General features: G+C 41.8%; 1 protein-coding gene across 1 annotated transcript in view; it reads left to right on the top strand.

Moving 5' to 3' along the window:
* LOC138267267 (macrophage mannose receptor 1-like) overlaps positions 1-22,252 on the top strand; it is a 186,603-nt gene that overhangs the window by 159,925 nt on the left and 4,426 nt on the right. The window contains exons 8-9 of the mRNA XM_069216125.1: positions 2,132-2,186; positions 5,817-6,164. Of these exons, the coding sequence (XP_069072226.1) occupies positions 2,132-2,186; positions 5,817-6,164 (403 nt within the window). The remainder of the gene's footprint in view (positions 1-2,131; positions 2,187-5,816; positions 6,165-22,252) is intronic.

Genomic DNA, 22,252 nt, shown 5'->3' with positions numbered 1-22,252 from the left:
AAACCCACAGCCCTCCTTGCAGCCAGCTCTGCGGCTTTATGCCTCCTTTTTGGTTTACCAACTTAGTCCAGCTACCACAAAACAGCAGCATGCAAACTGGCCCTCCACTGGAGGAGGCAGTCACTCATTGACATGGCTCCCATGAGTGGTGTGATTACTTGCCTCATGCTTCGTTTCAGTCACGACTGACCACAGCACAGATCTCTTATGAGGGCCTCAAAAAGAAGCATGTGATAACAAACTGAAGTGGATCACCTGCATAAGGTTATACACAGTCTGCAAAGTACTCCCCAACTCTTCCTCTCTAAAGTTCCCTTCTTTTAGAGACTGCTTTCATAACTTGATACACCTACGTTTGCATAGCACACCGCAAAAAACACAGTTTGGGGAAATTCCTCCACGTACAATACCTCAAAAGCACACCACACGCAATACTCCATGACCACACATTGCACAACACGTCCTATTGGCACAATCTCCAAAGTTAGATGCCTTAAACACAAAGCTCAGTCTCCCAACCAACTAGGAAGAATCACCTCCCCTAGTCCTAGGGACCCATCTCCAGCAGGGTCGCCTAAGCTGATGTGATGAAGTATAGGTCTGCAGTGTCTGAAACGTCCATATCTGCCCTTATCCAGGAGACTAACCTTGATGCACTTGGACTTGACCTCTACTATCCTCCCACTAGAGTGCAATGCCCTCCGCCTTGATAGTGATAGGGCAGAAAGAACTGGTGAGATGTTACCTTTATACATAATAAGCCTCAAGTGCAAAGTGATTACTTCCACAAACTCCTTGTTCAAGTGCCTCACTGGGAGATTACAAAGTCAAAACATAAAGTACGTGGGTTGGGCATCTTATATCTCCCACTTGACAGCAACGTTGCTAATTGTTGCATTAATTTTTTCCTGCTTAGCTCACGCCTCCTTATGATCGGATGTTTCTGGGAGACTTCAACCCACCACAGGAAAACTAATGAAGATGCCCACAAATGCTTCCTATTGCTCAATGACTGACAACACTGTCCATTACTTATCCATGGCAAGTGCTTTACCTTGGACCTGACTTCCATTCAAGTATCCCTCAACGTCTCATGTTGGATTGATCAGACCAATGCTTTATTCCTTGTAACTTCCCTGACCTTCACTCCCCTACCCATGCTAAACTTGTGGTGTAAGTGGTAAAACCTGGGACCTTAAATATATTGACAAGCTTTGGCAGAACCAATTAGTCTGGTCTTAATGTGTTAACACACGCAAGCACAGGCATGCACAAGTGCACACAGATTATTTGTGCAGTGTCTCTCTGCAACCTGTCTCTTTTGGTTCCGCCTACATGTGTACCGTGTTGTCTCGTCCCTTGGCTTGCGGTGCTGTTGTTTGTTCCCTAAAGTTGCAATGCTGGTACAATGCAGCATTGCAAACTTGGGAACAAAAGGTAAGCCGCAGACGAAAGAAGTTTGCTGAGATGGAAAAGGCACAGATACTCTGTGCAAATGTAGACCAGCCCATGTTTTCATATTAACACATTAAATCCACAGCTGTTGGCTTCACCAATGCTTGTTTGGTAACGTATCTGCTGAAAGCACCTATATCAGACCAGGGCCTCCCAGGCGAGGGGTTACTGTGCCATAAGTTATGGGTCTGTGAGTAATTCCTTGTTACCCTCTCTCCTTACTATTGGGAGTATTTGGTGCAACGGGCACAGCTTGAGGAGGGTGTTTGGGGTGGTTCACCTCCCCTAATAAATGTATGTTCTGTAAAATAGTTGGGTACAGTTGCTTTCAGTCGGGTATGGCGAGGTGTCTGTCGGATTTCACACGGATTTTTAACATAGACAAAAACGTACCCAAACTCTCTCCCTCTCTGCTTTGAAAGTCTTCAAAAAATTGGCTATTTTTCAAACTATTGTTTTCTCTCAGTTAGTACCCCCTACCCGCATTCGTCTCCCTTTAACTACCCCATTAGCCCCTCTCACGTGCCCTGCTTGTCATATAATGTATTTGACTTTATGCCAGTTACTGTTGGAAAATTTGAAGGACATACGCCCCCTACCTCTCAATCGTACTGACCAAGCTACATCCCTGCAACCTGACCTAGCAGTGCTTTATAACTCATTTTATTTCCTTTAGCTGGCCTGTGATCCAAGGATGGTGTTGAAGGTGCTTCTTCTCTCTGCTTGCCTTGGTAAGTGTCCATTTACTGTACTACATTATAGCTATATCCGAGAAGTCTTGTACTGTGACCAAAGTCAAGAGGCAGCCCTTGTGTGATTGGTGGTTCTAAGCTAGAAAGTGCAAGAGCTGGTTCTTTAAAGTTGAGTCTACCTTGTAAGAGTGTTGATATAATAAAACTAAGGGTGGTGGAATCTGGGTCCTTTCTCCTTGAAACATTCGGTCCAGGCTTTCACTTCATTACCACTAGTCTGGGATCCCCATCAGTTGCCACCGTTTGAGCAAGGAATGGTGTCGGGCTCGCCCCATTCAGCTCGGACAAGTTGTCTCAGTCCCACTCCAGCTTCTTTTCTTGGCTGCAATTACTTTCATTGCAAAGTACATGCTTTGTTCTGTGAAAACGCTCTAGAGGTAATGAGTTTCATGGTATATTCATGCTTTTCTCTTGTTTTATTCTTCTTTGCACATCCACTTGAGCCCCATTTGAGGGATTTGAGGACTAAGAGTGATGTCCCGTGGGTGTGGGTTCGTGGTTTCTCTTTGCACTCAGTTTTATAGTTCCTGTAAAAATATTCTAGATTGCAGTTATTTTTGTGAGTACGGGGACGAGGAGGCCAAATCTGAAGGACTAGGAGCCACTGACTGGGAAAATAAAGATTGGGATAAGTAGGTGCCATAGTGTGACTAAATGTAACTGTAATTGCATTTATATAGCACTTACTACCCCTGATGAGACATTGAAGTACTGTACGGCGAGTAACACGCTACTCCAGAACCCAAGGCTAGTGGTTAATCCAGTGGTTATTGTTAATTATTGTGATTAGTCATGTGCATTCAACAAACACTGCATTGGTTTACTACAGTTACGTCGTGATAGATTATATTGATACCACTTGGATGCAATCATTAGTGGGGGCCGGGCGGTTTCAGGTGAATGGTTGGTGGAGATTCAATAGTGTTAGGTTTCAGGGAGACCGCTTTAAAGTAGGAGAGGCTGTGATCTACAGAATGAGGTATCGGCCAATTGCGGAGTTACAATAAGAGATTAAGGCAGACAAACATGGGACTGAGAGGAGGCTATACCAAGGAATAGAATGCATGAGGAGCACAAAATATAAGAGAGGGCCACTCTGAAGTCATAAGCTAGAGGAATCAGGGGGTAAGAAGTCAAGGTCAATTTTTCATGCACAGTTTTTAGAGTATTTGATAGGTGGTATAAGCCTTCTACTCCAACATTCCAATGTTTGACATGTTTGTCCCTTTTTAATTTAGAACATTCTACCATCAGCGGGTAGAATATTCTAATAGCCTTATAGCGCTTCCGCCTTATGCCATATGAGTTGTTAAAGGCCTGCTCCCTCGTTATAGTCTCTCACATGTGACTTGGGTTCAAGGCCTCTAACGACTGCCACAACTCTCAGTAGTGGGCTACAAGGTTATGGTACATAATAGCCATGAAGTAGTGATGGTTAGCTCCCACCTCACGAGCCAGTTGCCCCCCTCTAAAGGAAAGAATTGTGTCTGGAAAAGGGGCATGTTCGGGCTCGTTTATTTTAGGGTTGCCCCCATTTTAAGTGGGAAATAAAGAACAGTTATTTTCTCTCTGCCTCGGTTTGTGAATTTATTTAACAGGTCTGCGCTACATGGTATTATAGCAGACATGAAAGGAGATAGCATGGATTAGCATGCTGGAAAGCCTGCCCTGTTTAGGGTAGACCTTCAGGCACATTTTCCTGTTCTTGATCTCCATGTAAATTGTGATGGTTGTACATAGTGAAAAATAAGTAATGACTCTACAAGCTGGAAAAAAACTTGACTTACCATACTCAGAATTTATGTTGGTGACTATTTATGACCACTGTATACAGCAAGCTGATTTGTCCTATGAGATTTCAGCAATATATCCAGGACAGTTATACCTCACAGTTGGTCATTTCTGTTTCAACTATACTTCCTGTGTCAAAACTCAGAAGATCACACTTAATAGTAGTTTTGTTGTATTGCAAACCTAATGAAGGATAACATATCCTATAAGGCAAATCTTTTGCACCCTGAGGTTCTGCATCACTGAGGGGGGCAGCATACTATGCACACCTGTGTCTAAAACGCAGGTTGGGAAGGTTAAATAGTGCATTTAAAAATATTTACAACCTGTTATAATAAATTAAAAATATAGGTTCAGTAGAGATTCAGAGGAAACGCCTCAAGATGACTTATATTTATCGTAATATTTCTAATAGCTCCCAGGAAACTTGATTTGTGTGCATCAGCATGGACACTTGGGCCACTGACCCGTATATATATTAATGAGGCAACATAATAGATTGTTTTAAAGGGAATCTTTACAAATGTAAATATTGTGGTTGGAGGGCAGTGTCCCTCAGGGTACTGTGTCCAGAAGAAAGATTTTTACTGATCTGTCCACTTCCGCTCTAAAATGCAAGATGAAAAATGTGTTGATCTTGTCAGTTGCTAAAGAAATGTGAGAACGGTTGGAAAAGACTTCCAGGCTGTGAGTGCATGTACATAGAAATCTGTTTTTTAGTTTTAGGTATCAAATGGGTACTTTTGTCGATGAATGTGACAAGAAGTTATAATTAATCCAGAATCTTTACGTTGTGTCTCAAATCGTGTGCCGTGTGACATCTGGAAAACACCTAACCATACAGCTTGCATCTCCAGTTTAACAGAATGTTTCCTTGAATATTTTCCTGCATAAAAGTATGTCCATGGTAGGTGCAGTGTGCCATACATTGGAGACATTGGAAGTAAAAAGGATATCAAGACAATTCTAACAAGGTGCGTTCAGCAAAGTGCTTGATTGAATCAGTCTTTAGTGTTCTACCTATGGCTGCTCTGCTCACTAGTTGTGTTGACACATTTTGGTGATCATGTGAGGTTCCTAATCCCCATTCAACTGTCAAGACCTTATTATGAAGATATGAGTTTAGGAATCATATCCTCAAGTACATCAGAAAAAGAAACTCATAAAAATTTACCCTGCATTCACTGAGGATTTTGATCCTCAAACTCTATAATCTTCATATGAACATGCACTCTTTTTGGATATTTTGTGTGATAGAAACACCACATACATACAGCTTTTTTGTACTTACAAAGCCTTGTCCAGACTTTGTCCTGGTGAAGGCTTCTCTGCTTTCCACCCAATTTCCAACTGCATTTTCTTGATGTGCAAGCAGGCTTCAAATTGATACAAGTATACAAACAGTCATGAACTTCAGAATATTCCCTCAAATAAAAACCTGCACCCACATATGCCAATAAAAACAATTCCTCTACCTGAAAGTTCACAGGCACTTCTTTCAGGGAAGGGCATTGCCACCGAGCTCCAGACAGAATTGCAACAATAGATGTCTGCAGCAGGCCTACTGTAAAATGGATCTGAAAGAAAGTTGCTAATGTTAAAGACGTTGCCGGGTGTTGGATGGACAGGTTTAATGCTTTACGGGCTTGTTTGTCTCATGGATAAGCCAGAAGAACTCCTTGAGAGTGTAAAGAAACACACAAACCTGCTGTTCATTCATTGATCCATCAAGATGCCAAAGTATGGGGTTATGAAGGTACTCCATTGCACTCAAGCACATCTCCACTCTTAAGTAACCGGTATTCTTTTCTCCTTCAGCTCTTTGGCTGCCTGCTGTTATTGGAGGTGGCCCATATTTCCTTGTGGCAGAGAGAAAAGCATGGCAAGAAGCTCAAGATTACTGCCGCAGCAGGTACACTGACCTGGCAAGCATAAAAAGCCAGGCTGACCTGGACCTATTGGCTGCCGTGCCTGGAATTATTGATGCCTGGATTGGACTGAGCGTGAACTCTAATGGTCACTGGACTTGGAGTGATGGAGGAAGCTTAAACTTCACTAATTGGTCCACAGGAGAGCCTAGCCAGACGCCGTCATGCGTCCGACTGCAAAGCCTCAGATGGTACAGCACGGATTGCGCCAATCGGCACATCTTCATCTGCTCTGGAGGTATGATCCCTTCTTCCAGGAGACTTGTATATTTGTCTAATAGTGTTGTTTTATATAGCATGAACTAGGCCCCATTGGGGGCACTATACGCGCTAGAAACCTAGACACAGATGTCTGGTAAGAAAAAAAGCAGGGTTCTTAGCTGCCTGATGAAGGATACACAAGAATTGTATTAGCATCCTGTTCTCTCTTTCAAGTGTGTTCCAGGTGTTGCACAAACGCAACAGATTTGGCAAGTAGGATTTGAAAGTGTGGTGTCACAGGATGTCCACAACCCTCACTCAGAATATTCTGTGGAGTTCAGAGGAGTCATATCTTTCCTTTCAGGTCAGTCTATTGTTTGCTCCTGGGAGGTATACAGTATTTCACACCTTGTTAGGCCTATTCAAGGTTGAGCACAGATTGGAAACGGCTGGAGAGCTAATGCAAATTAGCCTCCAGGAACTCGAGGCAGGGAAAGGATGACTTTTAAAAGTTGTCTTTCCATAATATTAATTAAAGCTTCACCTGCATCATTGAATTGGATTTTTAATAACTATTAAAAATAGTTGTTCAATTATTTTTCGAGCCGGTTTCATTCCAGAGTTAGCAGTATTAGTATTTGCATCTGCACTCAGGTTTTTTTACATAGGAAAGATAGGCCTGCCGCCAGTGAAACTAGCTTTTTGGGCCCTGTTGCTGAAGGGAGATGGTAATATTAATTTTCTATATGTCCAACTTTTAAATACCATGCACCCTACCTTGTGTACTACATGGCCTATTAATGGCTTACTAATATTTAAAAGGGAGGTTTATACTTGTCAACAGGGTCAGGTGGCACTACAGGTTTTACACTTCTGCAGTGAGGCTACACAGGGCAGGCCTGAGTCTGTTTTTTTGGTCACATTATTAGGGAACAATAAGTGCTACAGTGGAGGCAGTTAACGTTTCCTGCCATGGGTGCATTTTCGCATCATGTACTGTGGCTATCGGGGTTTAGCCAGTTTCCATGTTTTAGGGATCAGAGCATATACTCTGAGCACTGGACAGCAGGCGCTCAGTGTGCAGAGTAGGCCTGGGCAGAGTTTGTGAAGTGACAAAAAACATCTGCCACGCTACACTGAGTTCTGCAAGCGGCGGAGTGCGCTAGGTCTTGCTGTTCACACTGATTTCTAGTGCTGGGTGTTTGTCCCGTGCTTTCTACCCGAGCGGTAACCTCCTCAACGCGAACAGAAGATTTCTCAACGCGGGTGGTTGCCACCATCTGCTACTGCCCGCATTGAGAAATCACGCTGGGAGGTGGGGATTCTCCTTGCTTGAGGGTAGTGTTTGACAGCAGGAACTATATTATACTTGAGGCTCAGAGCCAAGGTGTTCTTCCTGCCTCAGCATCTCTGAGCAACTACACCCAAAGGATTAGAGCAAAGGAAGGAAGCTCATCCTTATGATGGGGTATATGCAATGCTACTGAAGCTCCTGTAAAACCTGTACTTAATGTATGCATATCCACGATGTCTCAACTTCATAGAGCTGCCTCCTGAACGTCCCACATCTGTCCCACTCAGAGACCCTTCACACCACCTTTGCTATTTTCTACAGAGCTCCTTTTGGTGTCAGTCCTCCCAAACCTGGGTCCACCAGTTCTCTTTTATCTTTGAGCCCAACACTCGCAGAGTATCCACATATGCCTGGCCATCTCCCAAACCTGTATGCACCAGCCTAAGTTTACCTCGCCTCAGCTCCCTCACCAAGTAATTTGTTTGTTTTTATCCATGGGTTGGGGCGATTAGCACAAGAGAATTTAGATATGGGAATGGAAACCAAGCCTGTACTTTTGCAGCAGACACATTTCCAGCTCTGCGATTTTCAGAGTTGTCCCCCGGCCAACTTTCATTGATCCCTTCCCCCAGTACCTCAAAGTTTTGCTCTATATTCTACCCACCTTGCTCCTCTCTCCTCTCTTGCACTCCACACACCACTCCTGTCTCCCGTGCTTCTTTCTCCCTTTCAGTATGATTCCCCCCTTCTTCCTCACCTATCTCTAAGACCCTACGGAAAAATAGATATGTATTTGCCATACAAAAAATAGAGAAATTTGCAAGTAATGGTTGGTACTGGTTTGCATGCGTTGGGGTTTATGGGAGTGTCACAACTGATTAATGCACTAAAACAGTGTCAAATAACTACTGAACACCTTGGGATCTGAGAAGGACTCTGCCCTGAAGAAGGCCATTTCACCCTCTTGGGCAAGGGATTTGTCTGAAACATGTCGGCCTATGGTGCTGGGATACAGAATATACCCTACTAACATCCTGTCTCGTAAAGAGACTAGGCATTTATGGGAAAACTGCAGGCGATTTTAATCACAGGTCCCATGGCGATAAGAGCACCACTGGGCGAGGATCCGATGATGAAGCATGCCACGGCTGGTACTAGCGGGTAAGGGACCTTTTATGCAATCAGAGATTTCAGGGTGGTCTCCCCTGCCACCCGATTCATCTGGCACATAGGAACAAAGGAATGAAAATATAGAGGAGCATCCTCTTTTGTAACAGATCAGATTCGGAAACTGAGGGTCTCCCTTAGTATTGCTTCTCACTCTTTCCATTGATGGACGAAAGGGAGAAGAATGTATCCTGAATGGTAAATAGACCCACACACCTTCCCTGAGTACCCCAAATGCATGTGAAACCTGTATCCTGATTTTCTTTTGACACCTGCACATATGAAAACTTCTGCCCATGCTGAGACCAATGCCTGAAATTGAGCACAAGCCCCTGGGCTTGGCTTTGTCAGCAGAGGCACACAAAGCTGCATACTCTCCAGTGGACAAAATTACTATTTGTGTAATTACGAACATGTACTATAAGTAGAGGTTGCAGCATACTGTTTTTAAATCCGTACTATCTGACAGGCCTTTTACCTGATTGGGAGAGGGAGGCCTACAGCCAAACTCATGTTAGGTTCTGATCACATTCCATGCCCAGATCTTGAGCTAATATCCCTGGGTATGTATGTGTCTAGTGAGTGTGTGCATGGTGAATTCTAGCAGGACACAATAGTCTTTGCAATTGCATCAATGCTGAAGTCAGTGGGGATCAATTTTGGCTTGCCCCTGGATTGACAGGGCAAAGAGTGGAAGTTGTGATACAGCTGCCTCAGACAATGCAAGTGCATTGCCTACATTCTTGAACTGGAGGGTATAGCCCTAGAGCTCAAAGTGTGGAGAGATGGAGACAGGCCTCTCTGTAGAAGTTATATATTCATCTTTTTAGCAATATTCCATGTGCATATAATTGCCCGGTGTGATTAAAGTACTTCCCTTTTTCCCAAAAAAACAAAAACAAAGGCTGAACAGTCAATAAATGTGTGCATTGTTTGAGTCTGAACCTCCCTCCCCACACTACCTTCCTGACATGGTTGAGGCTGAGTAGACCTTGCCTGACATGTGGCCACCTTTTCATTCTTTCTTTTCCATTCTTACCTTCATGATTAGGGTGACCAGATTTTTAAAATCAAAAACCAGGACATTTCATAAAACAGGAGGACTACAATTTTACATCAACCGAGCGCGCAGAATGACGGCGCTCATCTGCATAGAATTACAGAAGAGGCACTAAGAAAATAAATAAAATACAATTTTGTTATAGAAATATTTTATTTGCATTTGAGTGTAAGTATCAAAACATCTGCATTGTACTTTATCGTCACAACAAGAACACCTAGCGCCTCTCTTGAGGCACAACTTTAGGAACAAATAAGCTGTCTCAAAAACATACATCACAAGTAGTTTGGTATTTACTAATTTCCAAGACCATAGTAATTCCACTGTTTCTTCCAAACAGGGTCATATTTTGTGTAAATCATTACCTGGCGTTTACCGCACTAGTCTATGGCCCTGGTCCAAACCTCCAAGGAAGGGGTGTGGAGGCTTTCCAGTGACGTGCAATGTCTCGTTTGATAAAAGGCAATTTTTAAAACCAGTATAATGCCTGTTAATTTAATGAGATTAAGGAGGAGCGGAATCTTCACAATGTTCCTCACCTCCTTTGATAAATAGTAAAAAAAAAAACGGAGCTCGAATCTTCAAGCACACATTGAGCGTCTGCCTGACCTCTTTGCAGTTGTCTGAAAGCCTGGCTGTATTTTGTTTGGGACAGTACGTGGGTCTGTATGTGCCTCTGCATGTTGGCTTGTTTGCATGGGCTCATGTGATTCTGTTGGTCTCTTTTGTTTGGTGGGTGTCTGCAGTTGTTGCTTTCTCTGCGCAAGTTCATATTTGTGTGTTGTATGACAATGTGAGCATTAATGCGTGTCTGTTTGCATGCACCACGCCAAAGTCAAACCCATTGGCATTGTCAATGCTTGCACACTTTGCAGCTGACCAGAAATAAATGCACCTCCATAGAATTTTGCATTGTAATAATACGTATTTAAAAATACACAAATTGTGATCTCATTCCTAATAACTGATGACATTTGATATTTGGCATCACAAACTCCTGCACACCTGACATGGAATCAGTAGCCAGCACCGCAAAAGATGTCATAACACAAAGCAGGGCGTGACTACAGCCTGGAAATCGCAATATATATTCCTCACGCACACGGAAATGTCAAAACATGACAGTATGCCTTTACAGGTCAGGCTCTCCTCCCTTTGCACAAGGAAAAAGCAAACGGCAGTGATAAAGCAAAAAAAACCCTGACTACACCTCGATAAATGCATATGTAAACACACCTCACACTACAACTGACATGCACAAAGCGAATGAAAGCCAGCAAACAACAAAAAACATCACACTGCCAACAAATTACACTTAATCAGACCCATGGGCAACTGTCTACCGCAGAGGTCTTCAAATTGGGGGGCGCCCCCCCCCCCCATAGGGCGTCTCACGTGATCCCGGGTATGGGGGGGGGACGCCAGGCTCTGGCTAAAATAATCATTATGCTGCTAACAGGGCTTTGTTGTAAGCTGAAAAAAACGAGCAACAGTAAACCCCTCTGTAATGAGCCATCATTGACATGTGTTGTCATTTATATCCAAGCTGGGAGTGTCTGTGAAAAGGGAAGGCACTCCAAATTCTCTTCACAACCCCCAAAACCCCCACTCTCACTTCTAATATTCACACAGGGAATACTTTTACACCTTAGTAAGGCCTGCCTGCCCCGAATAGTTTATTTGACATCATCTATTTTATTGCATTTTTAAAACCGTATCAGAACTTAAATGAAATGTTTAATTACGTCTATGTATATTTAAACATTGCAAATTTAATAGAATAATTAGGAAAAATTTGGAGGGGGGGGGGGGGCAATGCTATTTATTTTCACTTGGGGTGCAACATTAAAAGTTTGAAGGCCACTGGTCTACAGTGTGTACTCCTACCCTTCCGCCTGACAAAAATAAAATATATAAATATGTTCAGGATTTTTGCCATATAGTACTCCAGGGAGTGAACTTCTTTAAGGGTGCTTTGTCCTGGAGTTCTCTGCCTGCTGCTAAAGCAGAGCCCCTCTGGACTGTGCCTTAAAAGACCATCAGTGTAAAGATTCATTAAAACAGTTCTCTTATCCCCTTCCTGCATCTCTAGCAACCACCAACAATAAGAAACCTAGAGTATTGCTTTGTTTGAGGTCAGCTTGGTTTAGAGTTGGATTATGACAACTTTCTACGGATGACCCCTTACACCTCAAGGGTAATACCCCCTTCAATGAACATAGAAGTGGGTGGACAGCTGCCTCTAAAGCAAAGAAAGACACCCAGTGCCACCTTGTGAAAGGCTCTGAGGCATGCATGCTGATGTTTAGATGTAAGTGTGGTACTGAGCACCGGAAAACACTGGCACAAATTAAGCACTGGATGAGACTGATTCCTTTCACACTTTGACGTTAGATGTTCTTCTTTTCTTCTATCACTAAGAAGTGCTGTTATAGCAGTTAATAACCCTGAAATACTAGCAAACCTAGACGAATTCAGTGCACTTTTTTCACATCGACATGGTAGGTCATAATATTCTTTTAGAAAGACTTTTCTATAGCCGGAATAAATGGTGTTGCACTAAGCATGTCGTAATCCTTCTTGTCAGAACGCAGCCAGGCTGTTGCTGTCCCTCCTTATCGGTCTGCCTTCAAGAGTGTGAAGCAAAGTGTCCCCCAGGGGTCTGCTTTTAGCCCTATCCTGTTTAATGTCTAAATGAGACCACTGGTGACCCTTATTAAAACTCATAACATCTGTATAGTGAATTATGTTGACAATACACAATACATTTTGTTGCTGGATAGCGACCATCAGGCTGAGACCACGATCTTTCATAATTTTATGGAAGACATTGTCATTTGGCTAAACGCAAATTCTTTTCAATTTAACGGAGACAAAACTGAGCTTCTATGTTGCTCAGTCAATAAAGCTCCTTTTAATCTCCCAACAAAGTTTTGGCCTCTACTAACTCAGGCAGAGCTCTCCACCTCAGACTCTGTCCGTAATTTAGCAGTGACACTTGATAATAAATTATCTTTGGAAGCCCATGTCACTAAACTAGCTGGGACATGTTTCCCACTGCTACAGGGCTTGCGGGAAATCCTTCCCTTTGCCCTCATCCATCAAATCTTTGTATGTAGTGAGAATTTAAGCAGGTTGGACTACTGCAATGAGCTCCTCTTCGGAGGCCCTGACTATCTACTGCATAGATGACATTGAGTCCGGGTTGTAGCAGCCAAGCTGGCTCTGGATAGGCCCAGGCGATCTTCTTCCTCGGAGGATCTAAGGGAGCTTCACTGGCTTCTGATTAGGCAGAGGATCACCTTAAAAGCCCTCTGCATAGTGTTCAAGGCCCTTAAGGGTCCTGTGCAGATTAACCATCCCAATAATAAAATAAAGACTTGTCTCGTTAGTGACCTTAGCTCCCTCCAAGGTCTCCAAAACCATTGCCCATTCTAAACCCTTTTGGTCTCTATGTATCACAAAGTTAGTGCCCATTCCATGTATGACATTTTTTTCACGACACTTTTTTCTTTATTACCAGATATCTCCTTTTATTGCTGTATCCAATTCCAATCCTACTTCTCCTTTAAAATATACTATTTCCCTACTAAAATATTCTCTTATTTTCTATTACTCAGTTACCAGTTAGGCCAGTGGTTCCCAAACTGTGCGCCGCGGCACCCTGGTGCGCCGTTAAAAGTTGCCAGGGGCGCCCCGCACATTTTGGAAACATGATATGAACATTTTAAAAAAGATTTATGCGTGCATTTTATAAATGACCTGTTTATGACGAGTTAAAAGTGTTTTGCGGCCGAGTAACTCATTAGCATTTTATGTGGGGGAGTTACATAAGCCCCACCTGTCAAGGTCTTGCCGTCTGCAGCATGGTTTCACCAAACGTGATTGCCAGCCGGTCGGAAATTCAGAAGAGAGCACTGGAATGTTATTGCTCCCGTGGGATCCTCATTGAAGTGCGCACATCGGACGTGTTCCTTGTTGAATTTACAATAATCAGCTAATTATAATTATTACTATTAGGGTTTCTAATCTAGGGTGAGAGAGCGGGCACGGCAGGACCGGAGATCACAGGAATGTGCAGGAAATTCTCCTAAGCAGCGCCGATATAGTAGTTATAGTATTATTAATAACTAATGTTCTGTTTTTAAAACAGATGGATATTTCCCAGGGGTGAGCACGAGGCCCCTGTGTAGTTTCCGGACAGGAGAAAACTGCTAACAGCTTGATTCAGCACACACACAGAAGTTGAGTTTGTTTATTTAGGTTAGAAGACATTATTAGAATTATTAGTTCCTTGTTGATGACAAGTCCAGGGGAAAATTGCAGCATTTCTGCTTTGTGAAAGATTAGCCTTCCACCCTTTTCTCATTATTAAGCACACCTTTCCTTTTTTCCCCATTTGTGTTTACTAAATGCTAGTAAATTGTTAAAAATAAATTATAGGACCACAGTCCTCCCTCGCTTGCATGCCCAAATCAGATTACTTACTGAGTCTTACTGCCAGGGGAAGGCAATTTTCGTTGGGATGCCAGAAAAACGGCTATGGGAGGTACAGACCAAGTGGAACTTGGAAAGCACAGTTATCAAAAGCTGAAGCCTTTGAAATAATTTAAGGCAGCAGTGCCTCCTAAATTCTCAAGAAACTACAGAGTGGGAGTGTGAACCTCAATTCTTAATTTGTAAATAAAAACGTGCCGGTGCCCAAAGTCCTCCTTTTAAACATGTGGCTGCCGCAATTAAATGTGCGAAAATGGAATACTGAGGCAGTGTAATACTGAAGCCATCTCGGGCCTCTTCAATGATTTTAAAGCCACTCCCTGCCCCTTCAGCTCACTCTTGCAGCTTTCTGTTTTTTCCCATTGTGACACTATTTCGTTTTTCTCTTCCTTGCTTAGCACCGGAAACAACAAGCACAAATTAAGCACTGGTGAATGATCAAGTACTGTTAAGTAGTTTTAGAGGAGAAAGTGTCCAGATTGAAGGCAGAATGTGTGCACCAAAGGTGAGGTGTGAGATGTGTGTGTGGTCAAGGCAATGTAATGATGTTGTAAACAGAGAAGAAAATACGTGCATGGAGGACAGCAAGTGTGACACAGGGGGGAGATGTGGCTACATTTTTTAGACGTTTTAGAATGAGAGGTTGAATTGGAGGAGATGTGGTCTAGCAGGGAGGAGGAAACATACAAAACATCCATGTTATGCTCGTTGATATCATTAAAGTACTCCCGAGGCTGGGCTTACATCGGCCACCCGAAAAAAAAAAAAAGTAACATAATGGGGAACCGCGGGCAATGGCAAATATAGGTGAAGGGAGCAGCGGGTCTAAAAAGTTTGGGAACCACTGCCCTAACATATTTGAGAAAAGACATGCCGATAGTTTAAAAAGAAATTCTCCTAGCAGCTTTACTATATGCAGACAATGCTGTTTCTCTTCCGAATGTCTTTAGATCTTAAGGGTCTCATTGATAATTTTGTGGCTTACATTGATGACTGGAGACAAACAATCTAAAACAAACTAAATAGCAGTGGAGACTAGCCCTTCTAAAAATCACACCAATCTATATTTAGGGTAAGCCTGCTGAAAGGGCATATAGCATCCCTTATCTTGGAGTCACCTATTTTTATGCAGCTGGGTACCGTGGGCATGATTTAGATCCTGGTAGACGGGTTACTCTGTCACAATGGGCTACTCTATCATAAAAGTGACAAATAACTTGTCAGCTGAAATCTAATTCTTATTGGATAAAATCGGAATTATATTTTGGCGGATGCAATATAGGTCATCGTTGTGATGGAGCAACCTGTCCGCAAGAATCTAATTTAGGCCCTGTGTATGCTAAATAGGTCTAACAAGTTTTATCAATCAGTTGGGTCTCTGTTTAACCTTGCTAAGCATGGTGGGTCTAAGCCTATACAGGCCATCATCAAAATGTATGCATGCAAGTCTATTCCAATGTTGACCTATGGATCAGCCATTTGGGGGTAAAGGACAATTAACAGTTTTCAAGTTGAAGAAAACAGAATTTGTAGACATCTGCTAGTATTACCACCCAGTAATTCCCTTCATTTTGCCCATGGGGAGCTAGGACTTAGATATGTTTGGGACCAAATTAACTAGGCCACGTTTTGCTTGGCATGCAACCATGAGTACAAAATTCCTTGGATTAACCATGTGAAGCAATTGTGTAACAATTTTGGGAGGCCTGACGTCAGGCTTGCATCACCCACAAACATAATCCTGAAAGAGAATGCATAGATTAAGGAGCTTTATTGAGAAAGGGTGGGGATGAATAGGGAAAGAGCAGAGAAGACTACACCCATTGTGCTGTAATTATTCAGCCCACCCCAGTATAGAACCTTATTCTTTTCCTGGTTCATCGAGTGTAGGAGAGAAACTTATTGACACAATTCCATGTAGATAGCATAAAGTGACACTTGTCTTTCCCTTTGGACCAATATGATAGTCTTGATTCAATTGTGCCTGTGATCAAAGCTCAGATGAAACACTGTTGCACTTTGTCTCTTTTGCAACAAAGGCAAACTTGCACTTTTTTAATATTCTGTTTATAATAATGTCTGCTGCTCGGTTGGTTAGTTTTTAAAATCTTCTCTCTGGCTGTGGAAGACATTTTTTTCTAAGGGGCGGTGGGGAAAAAGTTAAATATAATGAATTTAAATGTGATAGATTTTTTTTTATTTAGCTATTTTAGTATCTGCTTATAGTTATATATTATTGTTTTTTGGTGTGGGTGATGATTGATCATGCTATTATGTGCTTTTGTGGTGAAATATGCTATCTGAATAAAGATGATGATGAGATTGGGATTAAAATGTTTTCCAGAAACGCTTCTTGCTTTCAGTTCAGCTCTGACCTATAATACAAGAAATATGGAAGGGATGTATTTCCTCTTTGTATCTATCTTGCCCACAAAGCAGGAGAGCCGCTGAAAAGAGGAGCATCGGTGTTACGGGAAATATATATTTAGGAGACATAACACCTCTTGATGAATGTGTACTCCTCCACATTCACACCAGGTTCTCTTATATTTCTAAACCAACTTGCAATAGTAGGTACTACTACCAGTTCGAAAGGTTTCACATATGAAATCACAAGTTGATCCCTACCACACAATCTGACATCACGTATTCTAATATAATATTCCTTAACACATCTCTTCATGCACAATTTTGGTTATTCTCTAAACATGGCTACTTCGCCACTGTACAACATGTTTTTGTTCCACTTATGTTTATAACTACCCTCTCTGGTACATCGAACATATTTGATAAATCTAGACAACTCATGTTATAAACTCGCAAAACAAAACAAACAAAAGTTATGTTAAAGGTTTTCAAGACAACTGTTTCAAAGATAAATCCTTATTACCTTAAAAACTTATAAACAATCGTAAAACCACATTCAGATCCCACAAAACAGAATACTTGGCCATTGGAGGTCTTCTATCAACTTGCAAATCAAACAAGCATTTCCCACAGAAATTCTGTCCACTAAAGAATGGCCTGCAGGGTTCGCTGATCTGTAGATATTGACAGTATGGTAACTGAAACCATTTTCAAAAATGATTTGCCATAAAATGCAACATCTCCGCCACAGGTGCCTCCACGGAATTGAAACCACATTCAATGACTTTCAAGCTGAGTAATATGTTTTTCTTGGTCTTGGTGTTTAGGATTCTTTGACCAATTGTGAAGTCTCTCTCCAAAGAAAACTGGCTCTCCTGGGACCTCTGAAATCATGTGTCTTATCAGAATAAGTTCATGGAACTTCCCTTGAGCGATCCTCAGCAGTTTATGAAATACCGGAAGTAACAGAGAAACATGCACACTCAAGCACAAAAAAAGTACCAAATCAAGATGTACTTGGTCTCTTTCTCTGCAATGAAACTCTTGGAATCAATGAAAAAGGGGAAAAGCATATACCCCAGCTTTTGGCCAAAACTACAAAAACATATTGCTTTGTCCTCCGGATGTGGTCTCCACATATCTCTGAAGTTGTCTTGGGAGTCTTGAAGCAAATAGATCCACCTCTATTGGATCCCAATTTATTGTAGAATCAAAACACGTTCCTGTCCAACATACATCTGCTTGAATATGTCAAAACCCTAGATTTCCAATCCAACTCTAAGTTCAAACTTCTTGGAACATTCTCAACTCTGACAGCAATCAAATGCTCCAAATAATACCAGAGTTCACGCACTAACTCAGTCAATCTCATTGACCTCGTACCTCCCAAACGGTTGAATCAGACGGCTAACACAATGTCCATTTTCACAAGAATTGACCTCTTCCTTCCCCTCAGCAATTTTTTCAGTGTAAAACAGCGTTCTAGCAGTTTTAAACAGTTGATATGTAAACTCTGTTCCCCTATTGACCTTTTTCTTCCTGTTGAGCTCTGACCAGTAGTCACTCTCTATACTGTTTGGCTGGCATCTGACTCTGTAGTCTACAGCACCTTGCCTCCAAAAATTGCCTTGATGTTCCAGGCTTTCACGTTTCTCAATCAGCAGATCCTCTCCTCTCTAACTTCCAGATTACCTGATGATACCACTTGCCTTTCTGAAAATATTCTCCCTTCAGTCTCTTTGGAGAACAATAATGAAGGGAACCAGGAAAAATGGCTTAGATGGTTGATGACAAACCTATTAACCAAACTAAATCTTTCCAAGGAAAGGAGTTCTGCTATTCTATCCTGACCTGCCTTATCTCATTTGCTGGAAAACTTAACTGGGATCATTTGGAATCTATTGCACATCCCAGGAATTCTGGAAACTGAACAGGTTCTAAAACTGACTTTCTTTGTTTACAATGTAAGCAAGACCTTCCAACAAAGTTATCATCATTTCCAAATGCTCCAACATCCTCTTTTGCTGCTGTTCCATAATTAAATTGATGTCTAAGTAAATAATTAAATATACTGCATGTTGTCTTAAATAAGCTACCGCAGGTCTCAACAATTTGTAAAGTCCCTTAGTGCAGAGGAAAACTCAGAAAGCAAACAAGTAAATTGTCAACATTTATTCTTCTAGCTGAAAACCAGATATTTCTGACGATCCTTGTGAATAGGAACCGTAAAGTAGGTATCTTTGACAACTAAATGAACCTTTCAGTCTCTGCACATGCGCATATCCTTCAGATGATGGATCCCTTCCATGAAACGACTTTACACTACCCACTAATTCAGCTCTCTTAAATATGACTAGTCTGATTCCTTGATTTGAGTTCCTTTTTTTCTTTCTTCACTAAAAAGTTTAATTTATGGAAAAACACCAGGTCTCTTCCAACCACCTCTGTTGCACCTTTGAATTTCCTTCCCTATCAAACCTTTCTCCTGAAACAAAACTGGAATTTGGATGGCACATGAAACTGAACTGATTCCTGTATAAGATCTATTCTGAATCACCTGTTTCTAAAACCAATGGATCTTGTGTGATCCTCTGTCACGTGTGCACAAATAATCTTATCTGCCTCCTACTTATGGATGGGAACAACTGACAAGTAAAATTACACTGATCTGATACATTGTCTGTCATTTGTCCTCTACCACAGTTTTCTCCTAATCTACCACCTCGTCATCTTTGTGGTTAGAAACTTATTGAGATTTAGAAACTTCCAGAAGTACCCTGCCTCTGACAACAGTTGTCCTTGATAATACTGAGGTCTGAACGGGGCTTGCTCAAGAAAAGAGCCTTCTCCTTGCCTTGCCCTTCCTAAAACAGCATCTCCACTCTCTTCACGGCCTACTGATCCTTACCCAGATTAGTAAAGGTATCTGCACACTTTCCCAAATCTTTGAGAACATTATCTCCAAACAATTTAGGACCCTTTTTTGTGAAAACCATATCTACAAATTTTGTATCTATTCTCATTAGAACAGATGTTTGTCTTTCTACCAAAATTGAAACATATGCATTGCCGAACAAACAGTACGCTAAATCCAACGTCTTAAAACAGTCTAGATCTAAATTAAAGCACTTAATTACTGCTTCCTCTGTCATATAAAATATCCTCGCTACAGGACTATCTTGGCTATTTATCAAAAACTTTTCTAGACCTTTCTTTGGGTCTTTGCCTAACTTCATCATGAACTTTGCCATTTTGAGGTCTATTTCAGGGGTAACACATGCTTTTCACGTACTACTGGACTAGAAAATTCTAATCTTAAAACACTTATCTTCTCTGACCTCAGAGGCTTACACATTTGAGGATGCATATATTTCAATTTGCTGTCAATGTGCCACCATTTTTCTACATTGCTTGTGTTCGATACCCTAGTCTCAAACATTTCTCCTTCTCAGGGGTTTGCAGCCACAAATGTCCTGAAGAAAATCCTCATTTGATCCAGATAGGGTAATTTTCCTCTTATCTGATAACATCTCCCCAGAAGGTGACCCAAGGAGTCCCTCATCCCCGCCTTGTGGGCAGTTTCTTACCTTTCTATTGAACCTATTTTGCAGAAAAACATTTTTGCTTTTTTTCATAATATATCATATTTGCCTGGCAAAGACTGTACTACAAGGTCCGAAATCCTTTAGATGCCCTCACCCTGTTTCCCTTACCAGCTTTTTTATAGCATCTTCCTCCTAAGTCACACAACAAAAATTATTGCTCCTCCTCTGGCTGTTCCAAAAACTTTACTTTTAGATAATTTCCTCTTGAGTGGCTTGGAGGTGAAAGCTGCCCTCACAGTGTTAGAAACTATCTTCAAAAAGTCTGAGGCAAATATGTTCCTTAATTTTTCTCTGATGATACCACTTGTGGAGCACAAAGTGTCCATCGTTTCTGTACCATTTAAACACTAGCACCAGACCCTGCCATAAAGCAAGAAAGGCCAAAGCTAATTACCATCAATCTGTCAGTCAAACATCAACCCAAGATTCCCATTATAAAACGGCCTCCTTACATAATACCCATAAATATTCCAACTTAAAATGGCTGCTGACTGTAGGACACTAGTCCCATGTCTATGTCCACGAATTTCAAATTCACCTGAAGATGCCTCAGAAGATCCTATATAACTGTACTAATGTGACTGTGCAGTTGCATGGCTCGAGCTACTTCAATGATCTCCAGATTGGCTTACTGTATGAGCATTTGGATCTAGCGCTACGGCCAAATGTAAGTACCACCTGTCACAGACATGGCAACTTCAAAAGAGCCAATCACAAAAGGAGGGAATACACTGCCTGACATACCAGCACACAATTAGTCCAGATGCACTGTGGCAAATACAGTGCAAGGTAAACATTCACTTTTATTGAAAATATTTAGTATTCACCATTGTTGGGGAAACCAGTGATGGATTCGTGTTTCAGGATTGTGGTCCTTCTTCAATAGAGTAACACATTTGGGTGTACTGGCAAAGCTGCTCAGAGGCTTCTCAGGATTAGTACCACTCCGGGAGCACAGGTGCATCCCAGAAGCAGTCATCCCAACCACTCTGTCCAGCAACTCAGAAGGAAGTGTTACCATTCACTACATTTACCAGGTTGCATCTGTGCGCTGGGATCTCAAGGCAGTGTGCGCCCACACACTTTTTTTGTGGGATAAGACTCCCTTGAACTGACACGATTTTAGTGATTCATCTGCACTCAGGGAGTGGTACTGTGATATTAAAAGACATTTGAGCAGTATTTCCAGCACCTCTAACTGTATGTGTTACTCTCTGCTGATTGTCAAGTGTCTAGAGATACCCAGCCCTGGTTGCACCAACCACGGTGGAAACTAAGGATTCTTTATTTAAATGAAGTGTTACCAAGCACTGCATTTATTAGAATAAGTCTGAACGAACTGGGTGCTGGGGTGTCAAGGCAGTGTGTTCTCGCCCTGTTTTTGGCAAATTCAAAAGACCTCGTTTTCCTCTGCCAAAAATAAACCACCAACAGCACTCCAAACTGCATGCAAAAAAAAACTGCTGTCAATCATCCATCATGCTTAGACAAAATATCCAATTTGGGCAAAACAAACCGTATCAAAACAAACACATGTAAAACCAACTCGATTCAAACAATGATTGCCTACATGCATTGTTCCTCTCATTGGTGCCAACCATAGGTCAATATCCCAGCACAATGTCACTGAGATTTCTTTATTCCTAAACATATATACGCCGAGTGAACAAGAAGCAGAGAAAGGGCAATTTATTTACTCGGGAAACACCAATAAAGTGGCATTTTGTTTGTCCTAGTGTTCTTTTGTTGCTAAGGTACTGCACTGAAAAATCAATAGAGTAGACTTCACATGATCGGAGCCTCCAGTCTTGACATAAAATTTACAAATTCTTTACATGAAAGTTCTTGTAATTGCTGATAATCTTCAAAGGGGCGTAGCTTGGTCAGTAAGGTTAGAGGGGTGTGAGCTTCACACTTCCTGAGAACGAGGCTGGCATAAAATGTTTAAAATGCATTATACCACAAGCAAGGTGCACGAATGGGGCTTAAGGGGCAGTGGAACGGGACAGGAATGCAGAGTGGTAGGACTACCAAGAGACAAAACACAATATTCTGTAAAATAACAAACATTTTGAGGACTTTCAAATCAGAGAGGGAGTGTGTGTGTGTGTCGTGTTTTTGTCTGGGGGTATGTA

Source organism: Pleurodeles waltl, chromosome 12 (assembly GCF_031143425.1).
Source record: "Pleurodeles waltl isolate 20211129_DDA chromosome 12, aPleWal1.hap1.20221129, whole genome shotgun sequence".
NCBI classification, from domain to species: domain Eukaryota; kingdom Metazoa; phylum Chordata; class Amphibia; order Caudata; family Salamandridae; genus Pleurodeles; species Pleurodeles waltl.
This window is presented reverse-complemented; position numbering and strand designations above follow the sequence as displayed.